The 17,354-nt window shown below is 44.1% G+C and overlaps 1 protein-coding gene across 1 annotated transcript in view; it reads left to right on the top strand.

Annotated features, from left to right (window-relative positions):
* Positions 1 to 17,112, top strand: part of USP2 (ubiquitin specific peptidase 2) — a 70,315-nt gene extending 53,203 nt beyond the window's left edge. The window contains 3 exon segments of the mRNA XM_030221301.1: positions 6,760 to 6,867; positions 7,085 to 7,205; positions 14,881 to 17,112. Of these exon segments, the coding sequence (XP_030077161.1) occupies positions 6,760 to 6,867; positions 7,085 to 7,205; positions 14,881 to 14,968 (317 nt within the window). The 3' untranslated portion in view covers positions 14,969 to 17,112.
* The last annotated feature ends 242 nt before the right edge of the window (positions 17,113 to 17,354 follow it).

The following is a 17,354-nucleotide window of genomic DNA, read 5'->3' as shown; positions in this document are numbered from 1 at the left end:
CAAAAACGACCAAATGCAAGCCATTTGGTCGTGGGAGGAGCCAGCATTTGTAGTACACTGGTCCCCCTGACATGCCAGGACAGCAACCGGGCACCCTAGGGTGCACTGCAGTGACTTCATAAATTGCTCCCAGGTACATAGCTCCCTTACCTTGTGTGCTGAGCCCCCCAAACCCCCCTAAAACCCACTACCCACAACTGTACACCTCTACCATAGCCCTTACAGGTGATGGGGGGGCACCTAGATGTGGGTACAGTGGGTTTGTGGTGGGTTTTGGAGGGCTCGCTGTTTCCTCCACAAATGTAACAGGTGGGGGGGCCTGGGTCCTCCTGCCTGAAGTGCACTGCACCCACTAAAACTTCTCCAGGGACCTGCATACTGCTGTGATGGACATCTGGACTTGTTTTATACAGGCCAAAATCCAAAACACATACAGACATATTTCTCAATAACAAAATGTAAATTTCAGTTCAAACAATTTTAATCCACTCAGAAAACATTTGGGACCAATGCTCAGAAAATACAGAGCTCCTAAATTTATGCAAAGGGGCCCTTTTACAAAGCGGCAGTAAGCCCAATGCAGGCTTACTGCTCGCTAAAAGGGAAATTCCACCGGGCTACTGCAGCAGCCTGGCAGTAGTTCCCACACCCAGTGCACACCATTTCCGGCACTACAGAAATATTTTTATTTTTCTAGCGCTGATGTGTACCCGGTGGTAATCAGACAGTGCCGCTCGCTGCCCGGTTACAGCCGGGATAGCACGGCAGCCCTTACCAGATAAGACCTTATTTCTCCTTCCTTATCATCCCCAGACATTTGGAGCAAATACACCAGTTTCTCTTATGGTCAAAGCAGAATCAAGTATCTAGATCCTCTGTTTCTTGTTCTTTCCTGCAACTGAAAAATCTGGGAACTTAGGCATTGACTCTGGAGGCTATCGGATCTAGTTGAGGGGCCCCCTTAAATGCTTCTTTGGACAGCTCCAACTCTCTCAGATTCAGAGAGCGCCTGCTGAGAAAGTCTGTCTGGACATTTTGAATGCCAGCAATATGAGCTGCCGAGAGAGTTAGCAAATGAATCTCTTTCCACTGAAGAAGGAGATGAACTTCATATGCTAACGCCATACTTCTTCCCTGCTTGTTGATATAAGTCACCATTGTGGTATTTTCAGAAAATACCCTCACCAGTTTGTGGTGGAGAATGGACACAAAAGAATCACATAGCCAACCAAACTGCTCTCAGCTCCAGGTGACTGATGGAACGGGATGTTTTTACCAAAGTCCACTTCCCTTGTGCTATTTGACCCTGGCAATGGGCTTCTCAGACTTCCATCTGTGGCTGCTACCACCTATTTGAATGCTTCCAGGAATACATCCTGCAGAAGAATGGGAAAATGAAGCCATCAGTTAATGCTGCTTCTGGCCTATCTTGACCAAGGAAGTCTGACTTCATAACTCTTGAGAGAAAGGAGACCAGCACTCCAGCAGAAAGGATTGTGAAGTCTGTCTGTGAGTACAAGCACAAGGCACAGTCCCTTTAGTTGCTTCCATCGAACCTAACACTTGCATATAGTTCCACGCTTGAGGAGACTGCAACCACAGACGATTGGTTTGTAGATTCAAAATTTTCAAAACTTGGTGTTGGAAAGAAAGTTCTCCCTCCCTTGATGCCTCACTTGACTACCAAACACTTCATGGTTTGTGAAAAATGAGGCCATTATGACCATCGCTTTGTACAAAAATTCTGGGAGCTGTCAAAAGGCATTGCCTAAAATTGATAATGTATGTCCAATATTGCAAGCCTCAGGAACCTTTGATGGGGAGGCCAAATTGAAATCTGAAGATACACCTGCTTGAGGTCTAAGGCTGACAAAAATTCTCCATTTTGTACTGAAGCTATTAACCAATCTTAAGGTTTCCATACAGAAACAAGAGTGTTTTCATCTTCAATTTACCGCTTTGAGATCCAATACTGGATGAAACAGTCCCTCTTTTTTGGGTACTGCAAAATAAATAGAATATCTTCCTGTGCTTCAGTTGGCTCTGGGCAAAGTCACTATCGCTCCCAGTAAAACATCACTGCCTTTGCTGGAGTATGACAAGGGGAGATGACAAAAGAATCTGCGAGTGGGCAAGAAAACTCCAGTTTGTAACTGTGCTTGATCCATCTAATTTTTTTTTTTTTTTGAGAAAGGAGCAGGAAAACCGACATATACAGAAAATAAACTCCCACATCAATCCCCACTACCCCAATCAAAGAAAGTGAAAACAAATGAGAAAAGTGCAAGTATTAAATTATAAACCCTAACTCACCCCTGCAAGCACATTAGACCTTAGAACAGTGGCGTCGCGAGGGCAGCTGACACCCGGGGCGGGTCGCTGCTGCGCACCCCCCCGGGTGCAGCGCGACGCACTCTCCCCCCCCCCCCCCCCCCCCCCGCGAGAACATACCTGAAAGGTGGTCAATCCGCCAAGTGCAGCCGCTGGGGGGTGTCGGCGCCTCGCTGGTTCCTTGCTCTCTCTGCCCCGGAACAGGAAGTAACCTGTTCCGGGGCAGTGAGAGCAAGGAACCAGCGAGGCGCCGACACCCCCCAGCGGCGTGCACCCGGGGCCCCACCGCCCCCCCTTCCTACGCCACTGCCTTAGAAACGTCAATTTTATGTGCAATAAAGTGCTCTAAATGCATAGGATCCAAAGAAAACATATTTATTTATTTATTAGGATTTATTTACTGCCTTTTTGAAGGAATTCACTCAATGCGATGTACAGTAAGAATAGATCAAACATGAGCAATAGGCAATTACAGCAGTAAAAATATTCAATAACAATGAAAAAAATGGCATAGTATAGTATTTACCATGTCAACACAATATGTAATAGAACATTTTAATTGATAGTGAAGGGTATAAGCAAAGATGGAACATATAGATAGATAAGAGAGTAAGAAGAGTTAGAAAGTAAGGTGACTAATTTAAAAAAGTTGCACATGAGGTCAGAGAGATGGTTAAATATTATCTCAGCTAGGGTAGGAGTGGATAAACATGTCCTGCTGCAGTATGTGCAGCCCGTGTCACTCCTTGTGTTTATGAGTGAGACTAACAAGTTAGTTACTTTCATTAAAGGCCTAGTTGAAGAGCCAAGCTTTCACCTGCTTCCTGAAGTAGAAATAGTCTTGTGTTAAGCAGAGCCTTTCAGGCAGTGCATTCCAGAATGTGGGGGCTACACCGGAGAAGGCTCGCTTTCGGGTATCACATCATGTAATGTCTTTTGGAGAGTGGTTAGTGATAGTCCTTGAATTGTTATCCCTTGTGACCAAACATTTACAGGGAAATTTTAGGAAGAAAGTTCCTTGAACTGCTAAAACCATAGGCTTGAGCAGAAGAAAGGCCTTATGTCTCATTTGTGTTTGTCTGGACACATCGGGGAACATTAACATAGTTTGACCACAAAAAGGTACACTTTTTTTTTAAAGAAAGATTTCAAAATCAAGAACTTTTTCTGTACAGACAATAATGAAACTAACGGGATAGCTCTTTTACGTACAGGTTCTTGAGAAGACCTTAGAAATTTTGACAAATCAAGACTATCTGGAGAATTTAATTACAATAAGAGTTTATAATGTTTGACTCATCCAGAGTAAGTTGCAGAACATCCTTCAAATAAATCTTAAATAATTCTCTAGGAGATTTTAAAAAAAAGTGTTACAGGAAAATTTAGCAGCCACAAATTGACTGCTCTAGAAGCATTTTCCAGTGTCTCTAACTGTAGGTAAATTAACAGGTTATCTTTAGTAGATACCACGACTACAGACTGGCATATATTAACCTGCTTTTCAACCATTTCCAGTTTCTTCTCAGCATCAGAAAGTCTACTATCTTGTTCAGAAAATGTAGCGGATACTTCCTCTGTACATTTACTATACAGTTTCAGATTTTCTTGTAAATTCTTGTCCATTCTGGTAATAGCCAATAATACATCTTTCAAAGATATTTCTTGTGAAACCAGGGGAATATCAGTAAAAGATTGCAGAGAATAAGGAACAGGATTAGGTACCTTCACATTCAGAGTCCCAGCCACTCCCTGCATAATATTTGAAGAACCTCTCCTGTCTGATGGAACATGGGAGGGTGTCATGAAAGCTTTCCACTAAGCACAGGTTGTGGAGGCAGGGTTCTTACCTCCGGGGAAAGTGAGGTCTCAAAGGGAGAAAAAGACGCCGATTGGGAATTCTCACTAGGCACTGAAAGTGCCTTCAGATGTTGGTCTGTAGGCCCCTTCACAACAATAGGGGTCATTGCTTTCCTCTTCCTCAGAGCAGAAAGAATAACATTCTTTACGTTCCTCAGGCTCCAAAGGGGAGAGGCAGGCCTCTTTGGTCACACCTCTTCAGGCACGTGCCCATGGCCACGTTCCACTGTAGGGACACCTTGATGTACGATGGAAAAAGGGCCTCCTCTGATGACACCAGGTGCCCAAAGGTATCCAGCAAGTTTCCTACACCGCCTCACAAAGCTCCAGGTAGCTCCCGAAGAACTCTGCAGTAGGGACACCTTGATATACGATGGAAAAAGGGCCTCCCCTGATGACACTGTGAGCCCAAAGGTGTCCAGCAAGTTGTCTGCACAGTCTCACAAAGCTCCAGGTGGCTCCCTGCTTGATCCATCTAAGATCCACTTGTCTGATGTGATCTGGGTCCATTCCTTAAAGAACTGCATCAGACAACCTCCTAATCAACTATCAGATGAATGGACCTTCAACCTGCCACTGTTGAAATCTAGAGGTACCTAGAGCTCAGTTTGCTTAGGAGATTCCTTTCCAGTCCCCTCCCCACCCAAAAAAAAAAGACTGTTGGGACTGAAAATGAGAGTGCTGAAAGGAGAAATAACAAGATGATCTATATTTCCTTGATTCTTTAAACCTAGGTTTAGAGGAAGAATGCTCAGAAAAAGATTTTATCCTATTTTCCAGCAACCTATGAGTGGTTTGGATTAATCCACATCTTTTACCAGCTTTTCAAAATTCTCCCCAAATAGTACCTTACCTCTGAAAGTAAGCCTACTAAGATGCATTTTCAAAGCTACATCTGCCTGCCAATTATGTAACCTCAACAAAAATCGAGCTGAAACATAGATCACTGTTCTTCCAGCAGATATCCTAATGAGGTCATAAATAGGATCAGCTATATATGGTAAGCTAAACTAGCTTCCATATGAGCCACTTGTGCAGTGTTTCGTTCCTAACGAATCATCAAGCCCAAGTTGAACCCAACAGAAACGCACCCAGAGACATAGGCATTACACACAGCTCCTTGAAGCCCTAGTGCCAAAACTACAAAGGTTCACTTTAGTACAGATTTCAGTCTCCTATCCTGCTTATCTTTTAAGGCCAAGTCCCCTTCTACAGAGATAGTAGTCATTTTGGTGAAGGCATATATTGCATCTACTCTAGATTGTTTACATTTCTCTTTCTCCTCAGACATCAAAGGATATAACTTCCTACCCGAAGCCCTGCTTTAAAAGATTCCCATTCAGCCAAAATGATAGCTTGAATTGCCTGATGTAAAGGAAATGCTTTTGAAGGCTTTTAATTCCCTCCAGGATAGGATCACCCACAGAAGAAGCCTCTTGAGCTGATGTAACTGAAATACGTAAAGCTTCCAGGGATTTTGCAATAACAGCAGGAAACACATCTCTTTTAAATAAAAGTGCAACTGAAGGATCACCTCCTTCCCCAACAGGAATCTCACCTTCTTCAAGAGATTCTTCAGAAATAAAAACACCAAAGACACAGACCTAGCTTCTTCAGAAAGTACTCCAGATATTACTGGCTGAGTATCTACATCATCCAGGAGCTCTAAGCAACGCCTCTTAGAAAATGTACACCCTTTTGGACTAAAATGGTAGAAGGAGGAACCAAACTTCTCCATCCTACTGGAGCTTCTTTCATTAAATATGCATTGTGAAGCAATAAAACAAATTCAGGTGAGAATGGCATCCCTGCTCACAGGGAGCCATGAAAAGTGCTCATTGAGTGCCCTGGTCTTTCTTGTGCGAGAAGAGGCAGAAAATTCTGAGTTGCTGTGGATTCCATATTGCTGTGCCCCGGCTCAGCCACCATTGTTTGTTGAAAGAAACAACAAACTGAGACTGAAGAGCATTGGTCTGCGATGCTGGAAATGGTGAGTTTTTGGCTCCAGCGGCAGGAGAATTACATGACATGCTACTATTGTTTGCTCAACACTGATGGCTTTATTGAAGGCATTTTCTTCTCTAGCTTGCTCCGGTGTTGGTTTTCTTTGTTTTCATGTCATTGACGCCTTAATTTTTTAACATCAGCAAGAGGTTATATTGTCTCCTGATGCAGGCTTTTTAGCCAAAACATAGCAACCATGTTGGGTCTCTTTAATAAAGGCTGATTTTATTTGCACACTTTATGCCCCTGACGCATCCATGTCCCTCCCCTGGCCATGTCCCTTTTGAGTTGCACACGAGACAATTTAGGCATGCAGTAAGTCCTAAAAAGTGCAAATTAATGTCAATAATTGATTGTTAACGTCTCATTAACTAATTAGTTTAGGTTCAGGTCTGCCTAAAACTAGATGCTCTATGCCTGTGTGCCGCCTTTGTACATGTGTACACCCTTGTGTAATTTTATAAGAGCTCCTTGCTCCCTTTCCTCTATCCCTCCATTTCAGGGTACTCCCTGGCTTCTGATTTTTGCTTGCATCTTGGACTTTTCCTTGACTACAGTCTTTTCCAAATCTGAAAAGATTCTCTGAGGCCAGAATCCGAACTAGCAAACTCTCCACCTTTGTAAACTTCCCCCTGAAGGACCTGGACCTGAGGGAATTCTCATCAGATAGCAGTGGTGAGTTTGTGCCTTTGTGCAGGTGGATAGAGAAAGGGAGGTGTAGACTAGGGGGGGGGGGGGGTTGAATGGAGTTCTGCCTTTCACATTAGTTTTCACCAAGAGGAAAAATGAGTTAATTTGGCTTTGTACTTAATAATGCTGAGTAAAATGGAGTGAGATGCTCAAGGTCTCAGTATAGACTTTAACATTATCTTCCTTGTTTGTTGTTCCACAGCCCATGCTGTCTATAATCTCTATGCAGTCTCCAACCATTCTGGCACTACCATGGGTGGACATTACACAGCATACTGCAAGCACCCCTTGTCTGGCGAGTGGCACATGTTCAATGACTCACGGTAAGATGGCAGTCAGCCTATTGATGACTACATGGGATGCTCTATATCTGTACGCATCTCATTTCCCACACATCCAGGGCTGGCCTGACCACTAGACTGACTACTGGTTTGCCTGGGGTGGAACAACTTTGAGGGAGGGGCAGCACCACTGTGGTAGTCGCCGTCATTAAACAAGAGTTAGTCTGGCCAGCGCAGGACCTTAGGCACCCATGAGGCTGAGGCCTGCCATGCTCTACCCCTTTCTGAAACAGGAAGTTCATAGGGAACAGGACATAGCAGGCCTTGAGCATTTTCAGTTGGTTAAGACACCGCACCAGCCACACAGATGATGGGTGAGAGCCGCAGGCCTGGGGTGACGCAACGACAGAAAATGTGAGAAGGGTGAGAGAGACTTGGTAAGGGAAAGGGAGGGAGAGAAATGCTGGACATGTTGAAGGGGGAGGGTATGGAAGTGAAGGAGAGGTATTGGACATGGGGTTGGAAAGGGAATAGTGTCAATATCAATTTATTGTTTGTATACTGCTGTATCCCCTAGAAGGGTTCACTACAGTTTACAGTAGATCAATATTCAATTTGCATAAAGTTGCAGCAGCGTATTGGTATACATTTTACAAGAGATTGTGATCATTTTGCAGACGTTTTACAGAAGACTGTTAAATCTGCGAGCACATTTATAGGAGTTACAACAGCAATATGCGAGTCATAGAAATTTGACTAGTTTACAGGCGCTATTAACCAGTATCATTAGATGGATAAGTCAGTTTTGTGTAGGACATTATACCTGGTGGGGGGGTAGGGAAGGAAAGAGGCAAAGCCAGACAACTGAGGGGCATAGGGAATGGGAGAGGCTGAGCACTTGGGGATGGGGAGAGAACGGGAGAGGCTGGACACCTGGAGACAGAGAAGGGAAGAGAAGTGGTGATGTGATGGTGGACACTTAAGGGGTAAGGGAAGGGGAGATGCTGGAGATGGGAAGGGAAGGGGTGATGCTTGACCCAGCAGGGGTAGGAAATGGAAGGGGAGATGGATATCAGGAAGAAGGGGCACACCTAGGGCATCAGATACATTTGAACTACTCTGCACCAGGGGCGTATCTGAACTGCGGCGGTAGGGGGGGCCAGGGCCAGAGTGAGGGGGCACATTATAGCCCCCCCCCCCGCCGCCGCCGCCATTGCCGATCCCCCTCCCCCCAGCCGCTACCATTGCCAACCCTCCCCCTCCGTTGCTCGCTTACCTTCGCTGGCGGGGGACCCCAACCCCCGCCAGCCGAGGTCCGCGTCCTCCTGCCGCTGCCGCTGCCGGCTGCCTTTGGTGCTTTCATTTGTCCATTGAAGCTGGCGCCAACTAAAGTTTCTTTTGACTCTGACGTCGCTGCACGTTGTACGTGCAGGACGTCAGACTCAGAAAATGTTTCTGAGTCTGACGTCCTGCACGTACAACGTGCAGCGACGTCAGACTCAAAAGAAACTTTCATCGGCGCCAGCTTCAATGGACAAATGAAAGCACCAAAGGCAGCCGGCAGCGGCAGGAGGACGCGGACCTCGGCTGGCGGGGGTTGGGGTCCCCCGCCAGCGAAGGTAGGCGAGCAACGGAGGGGGAGGGTTGGCAGCGGTAGGGGGGTCCAGGGCGAAATCTGCGGGGGCCCAGGCCCCTGAGGCCCCACGCAGATACGCCCCTGCTCTGCACACTGTGATTTATTAATAGTCTCTTCCTGTGATACTTTTCATCTGTATTTCTCTATCACCCTCTTCCTATATCACACACTTTGTCTCCCTTTATGTCTACCCCCCACAAATCTCTGTCCTCTTTCTGTACAACCATCTGTCCCCCACAACTCTTCTCTCTGAAGAAGAGGTCTGTAAAGACCCAAGAGCTCATGTGCCACAATAGAGCTTTTCTTGGTCTACTATAAGGTACAAGCAGGCCGCATGAGTGTGGGGCAGTGCTGGCCCAATAGTTATTGCCAGCCCTTAAGCAAAATCAGAAAAGCCAGCAGCAGGCTGGGGCCTTGAGGAAAAGCACATATTAAAGACCTGCCATGCCCCGCCTCCTCCAAACAGGAAGTTCAGAGGGGGTGGGATGCAGCAGACCTTGAATGTGCACGTCAACTGAAGGTCCTGTGTTGGCAACTTTTACTTTTGTCAATGGCTGGACTGGTGGAGAACAGCAGCGATGCAAATCTGAGCTCAGCTCAGGCAGGGAAGTTGTGGGGGGTGGGGGGGGGGGAGAAAACCAGTGCAAAAAAAAACACTCGAATTTCCAGGTTTTTATTTTGGTGGACAGAAGTTTTATAACTGGGAAACATAACTAACTTCTGCATGCAGAGTATTAAAGAATCAGAGCGAATTTATGTTTAAATCTTTTTAGTGAAATTTCAAAATAAAGAAACATGGTACAACTTAAATTTGAATGACATCAAACATTCCAACAATGTACATGGATAATTAACCAGTTACACTTTTAGCTAAAGTAATCCCAAACCTCAACCCATCCCGACCTCCCTGTAAAATCATGACCTATTATGGTGAAAATCATATATATATATATATATATATTTTAAAAAATACCCAACAGATAATCATCTGAATAGCTAGAATTCCATGGAGAGATTTGTTTCTGATATCTCTCGGTAGAAAGGAAAATATCCATCAGGGATCCATTAAGGTTCTTCTCAGTCTATGATCTTTCACCTAGTTCAGCTGGAGAGAATTAAGCAAGACTACAGGCTCTAGGAGAGAGAGATTGTATAAATGGTTCCCATATTGATAAATCTTTTTTACATCTGTGTGCTAGACAAGCATTAGGCTTTTCCATTAACATCAGTTGATGCAGTCTGTTGCGCCGATTCCAGTATGCTAGAGGGTCTCCAGACTTGAGAATGACACAAGGACAAAGCTTGTCTCCGTCCCCACCCCAGGATGGGGTTTGCCTCTATCCCCATCCCCGCAGGTTCTGTCACCGTCCTCATACCGTCCCCGCGGGCCTTGTCTCCATCCCCGCCCTGTCCCTGCAGGTTCTGTCCCCGTCCCCACCCCATCCCATGAGCTCTGTTCTTATCAGCAGAAGCCTTGAACACTTATGATTTTATATTTAAATCTTTATTAAAGTATAAAAAGAAACAATATGCTGTGCAACTGTTTATAAATCACAAATAGAAAACAATAATAACAACGAGTAACTATAATAACCCTTCCCCCTCCCACCCTCTACCTTTCCAACCCCAACAATAGCTGACGTCTACTACCGCGAGGAATCCTAATCCACCCTGTTAAAATGTCCAGGGGTACAAAATACAACCTGTTCTGTATGCCATACTGGGGAGAAATATGCCCTTTGAAGCACTGTTATGATTTTTTAGTCTGTGGATGAATAAGTCATCTCAGGATTCAGTCTAGCTCTCCTGTCTTCCACATTCCTTCCTGCAATAGAAGATGTCTTCTTAGAAGATGTTCTGATAGCAAGAATGTACAGCATCCCCCATGCACATTTTGCTAGTCATGGCCAACACGTTTGCTTGTTTTTCCAAAAAATCACAATTCATCATCTGCATCACTCAAAGTAAGACACATTGAGCCTGCAAATAGGTGGGAAAATGTGGGATACAAATGTAACAAATAAAACATAAACAGTCCAGTTCATTAACAGGCTTCAAAGTAGAAAATGACACGGAGACAAAGTTTGGCCCTATCCCCGTCCCATCCCTGCGGGCTCTGTCCTCACCCCATCCCCTCGGGCTCTGTCCCCATCCCCATCCCTGCGGTTACTGCAGGTCCCTGTCCCCGTGTCATTCTCTAATCCAGACATCCACACCTTGAGGATAGTATTTTTGCCAATTAAACACGCTTTGCGGATAAGTTGTTGGCCGCACATGCTTTGCAATGTGAACATCTCAAGTCTATCTAAAAGAAATCCTATTACTATAAATAGAATCCTCGATTCCAACAATTGTTCCAGGAATCATACAATTGATTTCCAAAAAATTCTTACACCAGCACATTCCCAGAAGGCATGATAAAAGGTATATGGAAATTGAGCACTTTTTTTTTGCAAAGTGGGGTATCTATGCCTCCCATATAAAAAAACAATTTATGTTTGAGGGATGTAGGCTCGAGAATTATCCTGAATTGACATTCATGTAATTCTGCATTATCTACCAGAACTGGTATTCTTGATAGAGCAAAATTATATTAAAAAGAGAATAATAAAATGCCATATTTTTCCTGCAAAAATCAGTTTAAACTGGAAATGAAGAGCCTTGCCCCAGCATTTGTTGGCCCGAGTGTAGATTCCATATAGCCTGGCTATGTGTCTTCCTAGCTTCTGGCTTATGTAATACCATCAGGCAGTTGTAGCACAGGAGAAGGGTAGCATTCATGTGCTCCCAATGAATACTGGGATGCAGTGGAGGGATAAGGGAAAGGGAGATATTGGATATGGTGGGGGGGGAGAAGGACATGGAGAAGAAGAACCTTAAGACATCCTTGGGGGGGGGGGGAGCACGACTGAAGGTTCACCTAAAGTGAAAAAAAAAACATAGAAGCAGACACAGTGGATAGAAGAAAAGAACTTTATTAGTAGATCAAATCATATAGCACCCAACACAGCCGTGTTTCACCCTACATGGGCTCCAATAGGGCAAAACATTACTTTATGGTGTTATAAGAGCACTTCACCATTAGGAATTACAATATCTCCAAGCACCGGAGGAGTCACTGTCAAATTAATGTTTTGCCCCTAATGCAGCCCATGTAGGGAGAAACATGGTCATGTCAGACACTATATGATTTGATCTACTAATAAAGTTTTTTTTTGCTCAATATTTTTATTTTCAAAATAAATTAACAACTTGCACATATCCATTACAAAATAAGATTAGATAAATGGGAGGGAAATTATAAACATCATATCCCCCCCCCCCCCCCCAAAAGCCTCAACTTATGACAACATAATTTTCCCCTTCCACAAACCAGCTCCCTTCCAGAAAACACCATCCCCCACCCTCACCCCATGCTACTCATGCTCTAACCCCCAACTCTATTAGATTGTCCAATGAACTGTTCAGGACAGTCTCCCCATAACCTTCCCATCTCCCACCCCCTTCTCCTAACCACCCTCCCTTCAACCAAACTTCTCCTCAACATATCATCTCCCATAATCCCCCCACATCCCATCAAATATGAGCTAAACAGTTTTGAAGTCTATCCCAATCTCGCCTATGAGGCAAAAGCAGTCTTTATGTTGAGCCGTGAGGCATTCCATCCAAAGTAGCTGACCTAGCTTACATTTCCACTCCTCTAAGGTAGGAGGTGCTGTGCTCCTCCAGTGCACCGCTATGAGGCATTTTGCCGCAGCTAACCCCCACCGCAGCATCTTGCTCTCCCACCAGAGGGCCCATTCGTTATGCAATCCCAACAGGCAATCAGTAGGATCACAAACCAAAGAAGTCCCAAGCACAACTGATATGGTTTTCATCACGCCCAACCAGAAGGGGACTATCAAAGCACAACCCCACCAGATGTGTAAAAATGTACCCATCTGAACCTTGCACCAACATAGTGGGGAACATGCTCTTCAATCTGTCAGGTGTATTGTACCAACGAGTAAATACCTTGTAAACATTTTCTTGCACCAGCACACACACTCAAGAATTTTGGAGGTGATGGTTACTCACCTGAGGCACTTTTTTTGTTTTTAAGTGCTGACAGTGACCCACCTATTTAGGAAATCTTGTCTTTTGGACAAGTGAGATTAGCCTCGTCTCTTCCAGTTTATGCTGATACAAGGTACCACAACCTGTAAAGATTCTAACTTTCTTCAGGATCAGTTTGGCTTATTGAATTCTTTCTTCCTACAGCCCTGTCTCCTATGTCTCTTCTTTCACCCCTCAAACTCTCCCACAATGTACTCTTCTCTCTTTTAACGTTCTTCCTCTCTCTCTTCTCTTCCTCTTCCATTGAATCATTTACCATGCTCCTAATCTGTCCTCCTCTTTTACCTGAAATTCAAGACTCCTACTAAAGTGTGTTAAGTTTCAGGCTTAGGGGGTCTTTTACTAAGCCGTGGTAGCATTTTTAGCTCATGGTAGAAATCAGCTGATGGTAAACACCGAGACACCCAGTATATTCCTATAAGCGTCATGTCGTTTACCACCAGATGATTTCTACTGTGAGCTAAAAACGCTGCCGCGGCTTAGTAAAAGACCCCCTTAATGTACTGTAAGGTGGAGGAGTGGCCTAGTGGTTAGGGTGGTGGACTTTGGTCCTGAGGAACTGAGTTCGATTCCCACTTCAGGCACAGGCAGCTCCTTGTGACTCTGGGCAAGTCACTTAACCCTCCATTGCCCCATGTAAGCCGCATTGAGCCTGCCATGAGTGGGAAAGCGCGGGGTATAAATGTAACAACAAAAAAAACCACAGACTTTTAATGACTGTCAAGCCCAAAATTAACACTGTATTTAGAAAGGACATTCCCATGTTTTTTTTTGTAGGTCGTGCATTTTAACATTCACATTACGCAGAAGCAGTGTCTCCTATGTAGGAGGCAGTAAGTGGTGCCACGTTAACTACCTTAATATGTTAAGTGTGTTAGCCAATTTGCACCCAGTAAGTGGAATGCACTACTTAGATAATGCTTCCACATCCGCTGTTTGCCCATGCCATACCTCCTGACAGAAAAATTCAGTAATGTGTGGTTTAACACGAGAAACAGGCAAACTACTGCAAAACCCCTTGATGCAGTTGCGCTGATTTATTGACTTGATATACCGCATTATACAAGAATGCATCAAAACTGTGTACAGAATTAGTATAATAGACAATAATACAACAATTAAAAATAACCAAACATAATACATTAACATCGAGATTTCAGAAATAGTCCAATATTGCAGGCACTAATTAACATATTGACAGCTGCCCATAAACACTCTTAAAAAGCCAGGTTTTCAAAGCTTTTCGAAACGTTAAGCAACTAGTAATGCTTCTGATGTCTTCTGGCAATGGATTCCACAAATAAAGGCCAGAACAACAGAAGGCCTGATTCTTTGTTGAGGACAGTTTAATCAAAGATTTTAGAAAAGAGTACCAACAAAGGGATTCCCAAAAAATGGCCTGTGGTAGTGTGGGCGCGTTTATCGGACACATGCTGGACCATTTCTCCACCGCATCTGGAAAAAAGGGTTTTTTTGGGGGGGGCGGGGGCTAGGAAATGGACGTGTGGCAAAATTAAAACCAGTGCGCGTCTGTTTATGGCCTGAGCCCTTACTGCCACCCATTGACTTAGCGGTAAGGGCTCACGCGTTACCCACGCAGTAACTGTCCAGCACACACCAACTGCCAATTACTGCCTGGGAACGCCCCCATGGTAGAAAATAGAAAATTATTTTCTACCATGGGTTTTTGGTACACGCCAGACTCGGAATTACTGCCAGGCACACGCGCTAGCCAGGCGGTAATGCTGATTTGACGCGTGCTGCACATGTGTAGGCCCTTACACACCTTTGTAAAAGGGACCCGAAGTTTGTTGAGATGACCGTAACTGTTCAGTGGTTGACATCCTTTAGTAGAAGAAGCCCCTTAGTTTTTCTCCTCACTCTTCTCTTACAAGTCTCTCTTTCTCTCATTCCATCCTTTCTTTTGCTCCCTGTAACTCTGTTTTCTTTATTTCCCACCCACAGAGTTACCTCCATGGCCTCCAGTCAGGTACGAAGTAGTGACGCTTATGTACTGTTCTATGAGCTCTCCAGTCCATCCTCTCGTATGTAACGCCCCCCTCTTGAGCAGCTGAAACACAAACACTGAACAAAGAAAGGAGCAGCGATGAGCCAGAGAAGAACAGGAGAGACATCTTGCCTCTCGAGGGAACTGATGATGAATCTTCAATGTAAAGAAAGAAGAGAGACAGATAAGAAAGAAGTTTCTCATAAAGCCAACAGAAACAATGGGGAAACAGAGCCCAGATCCTCTCAAGTCATTTACTGTTTTGCTGGGGGAGGAGGTTTGATGTGTGTGTGTGTGCGTGTGTGCGTGCGTGTGTGAGAGCTTGTGTGTGAAATAAACAACACCAGCATTTTGGAGGGTGTACCTTCCATGTCCTAAGTCGGAGAAGGATTTGGTGAATTTGAAAGGCCTCACGCACTCCACTGAAGCCACAGGTGGACTGTGGCATCTATAGAGGAGAGACTGAAACTGTACAGCCACCTCCTGGAGTACCCCCTGCTGTCTCATTGTGTACGAATGCAGGCTTGATGCAGGCACTGTTAATGCAGGCCACAAAGGGCTTCCAAATAGAATAATAAGAATAATGTTTAATAATACTCTTCAGCTCTTGAGAACTCATGAAGGTTAACTCTGTGATAGCTTTTTTTTTTATAATGCATAAGTATTATAAATAACTGCAAGGCTGTGAGTGTGTGTACTTAAAAGAATCTATATAGAGAGAGATGCCGAATATTATATAGAGGAGATGTACGTGTGTGAGTGTTTATATATGTATAGATATATGTATATATCAGACGAGCACCTTGTGTGAAGATTATTTCTAAACACTTTTTTATTTAAAGATCTGCTGCCAGAACTCAGATATTTCTCAGAGACAACAGCAGAAACTTCTTGCATGTTACTGACTGCTGTCAGCAGCTTTGCTGCCACTGTTACAGGGACTTTCTGTGCACTTGCAACTGTTAGAGGAACTTCCTCTGCGTTTTGTGACTGCTTTCGACAGGCATCCTGTGACTGCCAGAGGAACTTTCTGCACATTGTGATTGCTCTGAACAGCCTTTCTGCAGCAGGCGCAGGAACTTCCTGTGCAGTTGTGACTGCTCTCAGTGACTTTTACTATGACTGTTACAGGAATTTCCACATCCTGGAATTTAGTTTATTCTAATAGTTTGTGCCTTGAAAATTTGAGTGAAAGAATAGTGAGCCAGGCACTTGTAATTGTCTTCTGTTTGATGTATAGCTCCTGTCTCTCTCTTCTGTGTGATCCTGTCTGATGTGTTTGTCTGTCATGTTATGTGTCGCTCTTTCCTGTCTGTGTGTCTTTATCATTGTGCCTTGCTGTCCCTTCCCCACTAATCTCTTTTTCAGGACTGTGTGTAGGTCAGTGCCTTTGTGTTGATGGTCTGGTTTACTAAGTGAATGAGTTCCCTGGGACTGGAGAGATCCGGTGGGGTTGAAATTCTTGCAGGAATGATGAGGAAAGGAGAAAAGCTGCCTCCTCGTCCCCTAAGCCTGATTACAACAGGATGTCAGGGACACCTGATCCATATTATTTCTGGCAACTCTCCAAGCCCCTAAGTAGTTCCATAGGACTCATGAGAAGCACCTCCAGGGGAGCATCTCATCGCCTGAAATCAAAAGTGTTGGATGTGCAATTTTTACATGAAATGAGGTATACATATGTCTCAGTACACTGCTGTAAGATCTTCTTCAATGCCAGACTGTTGTTTTGATACTTGACTACGTTGCTGCTAAAAAATTATCTGATTTATAATAAGCACATTAAACTTGTTTCTTACCAAGCGTACATACAACACTTTTATTGTCAGGTAACGATCTGAGCTTCCATTCTGTAAAAGGGGAGGACATTGCACTCCCACCACTCCTCCACTGTTATTCATTTCAGGAATGCTGCACAGACACCTGACCACATTTCAGCCTCAGTAGAAGCCTACTGCAGCCACAGATGATCAAATATTTTCTGTTTAGGACCTGCAGCCTAATCAAATGCTGGTACATAGGCTGGAGCTTTACAATGACTGCCTGTTTACTGTGTAAGCGAGATGGAATGTACCTCTTTAACATGTATAATAGGAGGTCTCCATGTTTAGAGTCTGATGTCTGCAGATACTGGAAGCTGTTTGTGCTATGCAGTATTTATATATACCTGTTAAAAAAACATTGAAAACATGCTGCTTTGTGTGGTTATTCATCTCTGATTTTTTAAACATTCTTCCGCTGTTCTTTATTCTTTTTTTTTTAATTTGTAGAAGTCTTTATTAAACTTAATGATACAATACAAAGCATCGTCTTCACAGTACACTGCAATACGAAGACACATATAGTCCAACAAGGCAAGCGTACCAAGCAAGAAAAATAAAGTAACAACAGTTTGTCAAATTGTATCAAGGTTATAACAATATCCAATAGT

The sequence above is a fragment of the Microcaecilia unicolor genome, chromosome 12 (genome assembly GCF_901765095.1).
Source record: "Microcaecilia unicolor chromosome 12, aMicUni1.1, whole genome shotgun sequence".
In the NCBI taxonomy this organism is placed as follows: Eukaryota; Metazoa; Chordata; class Amphibia; order Gymnophiona; family Siphonopidae; genus Microcaecilia; species Microcaecilia unicolor.
This window is presented reverse-complemented; position numbering and strand designations above follow the sequence as displayed.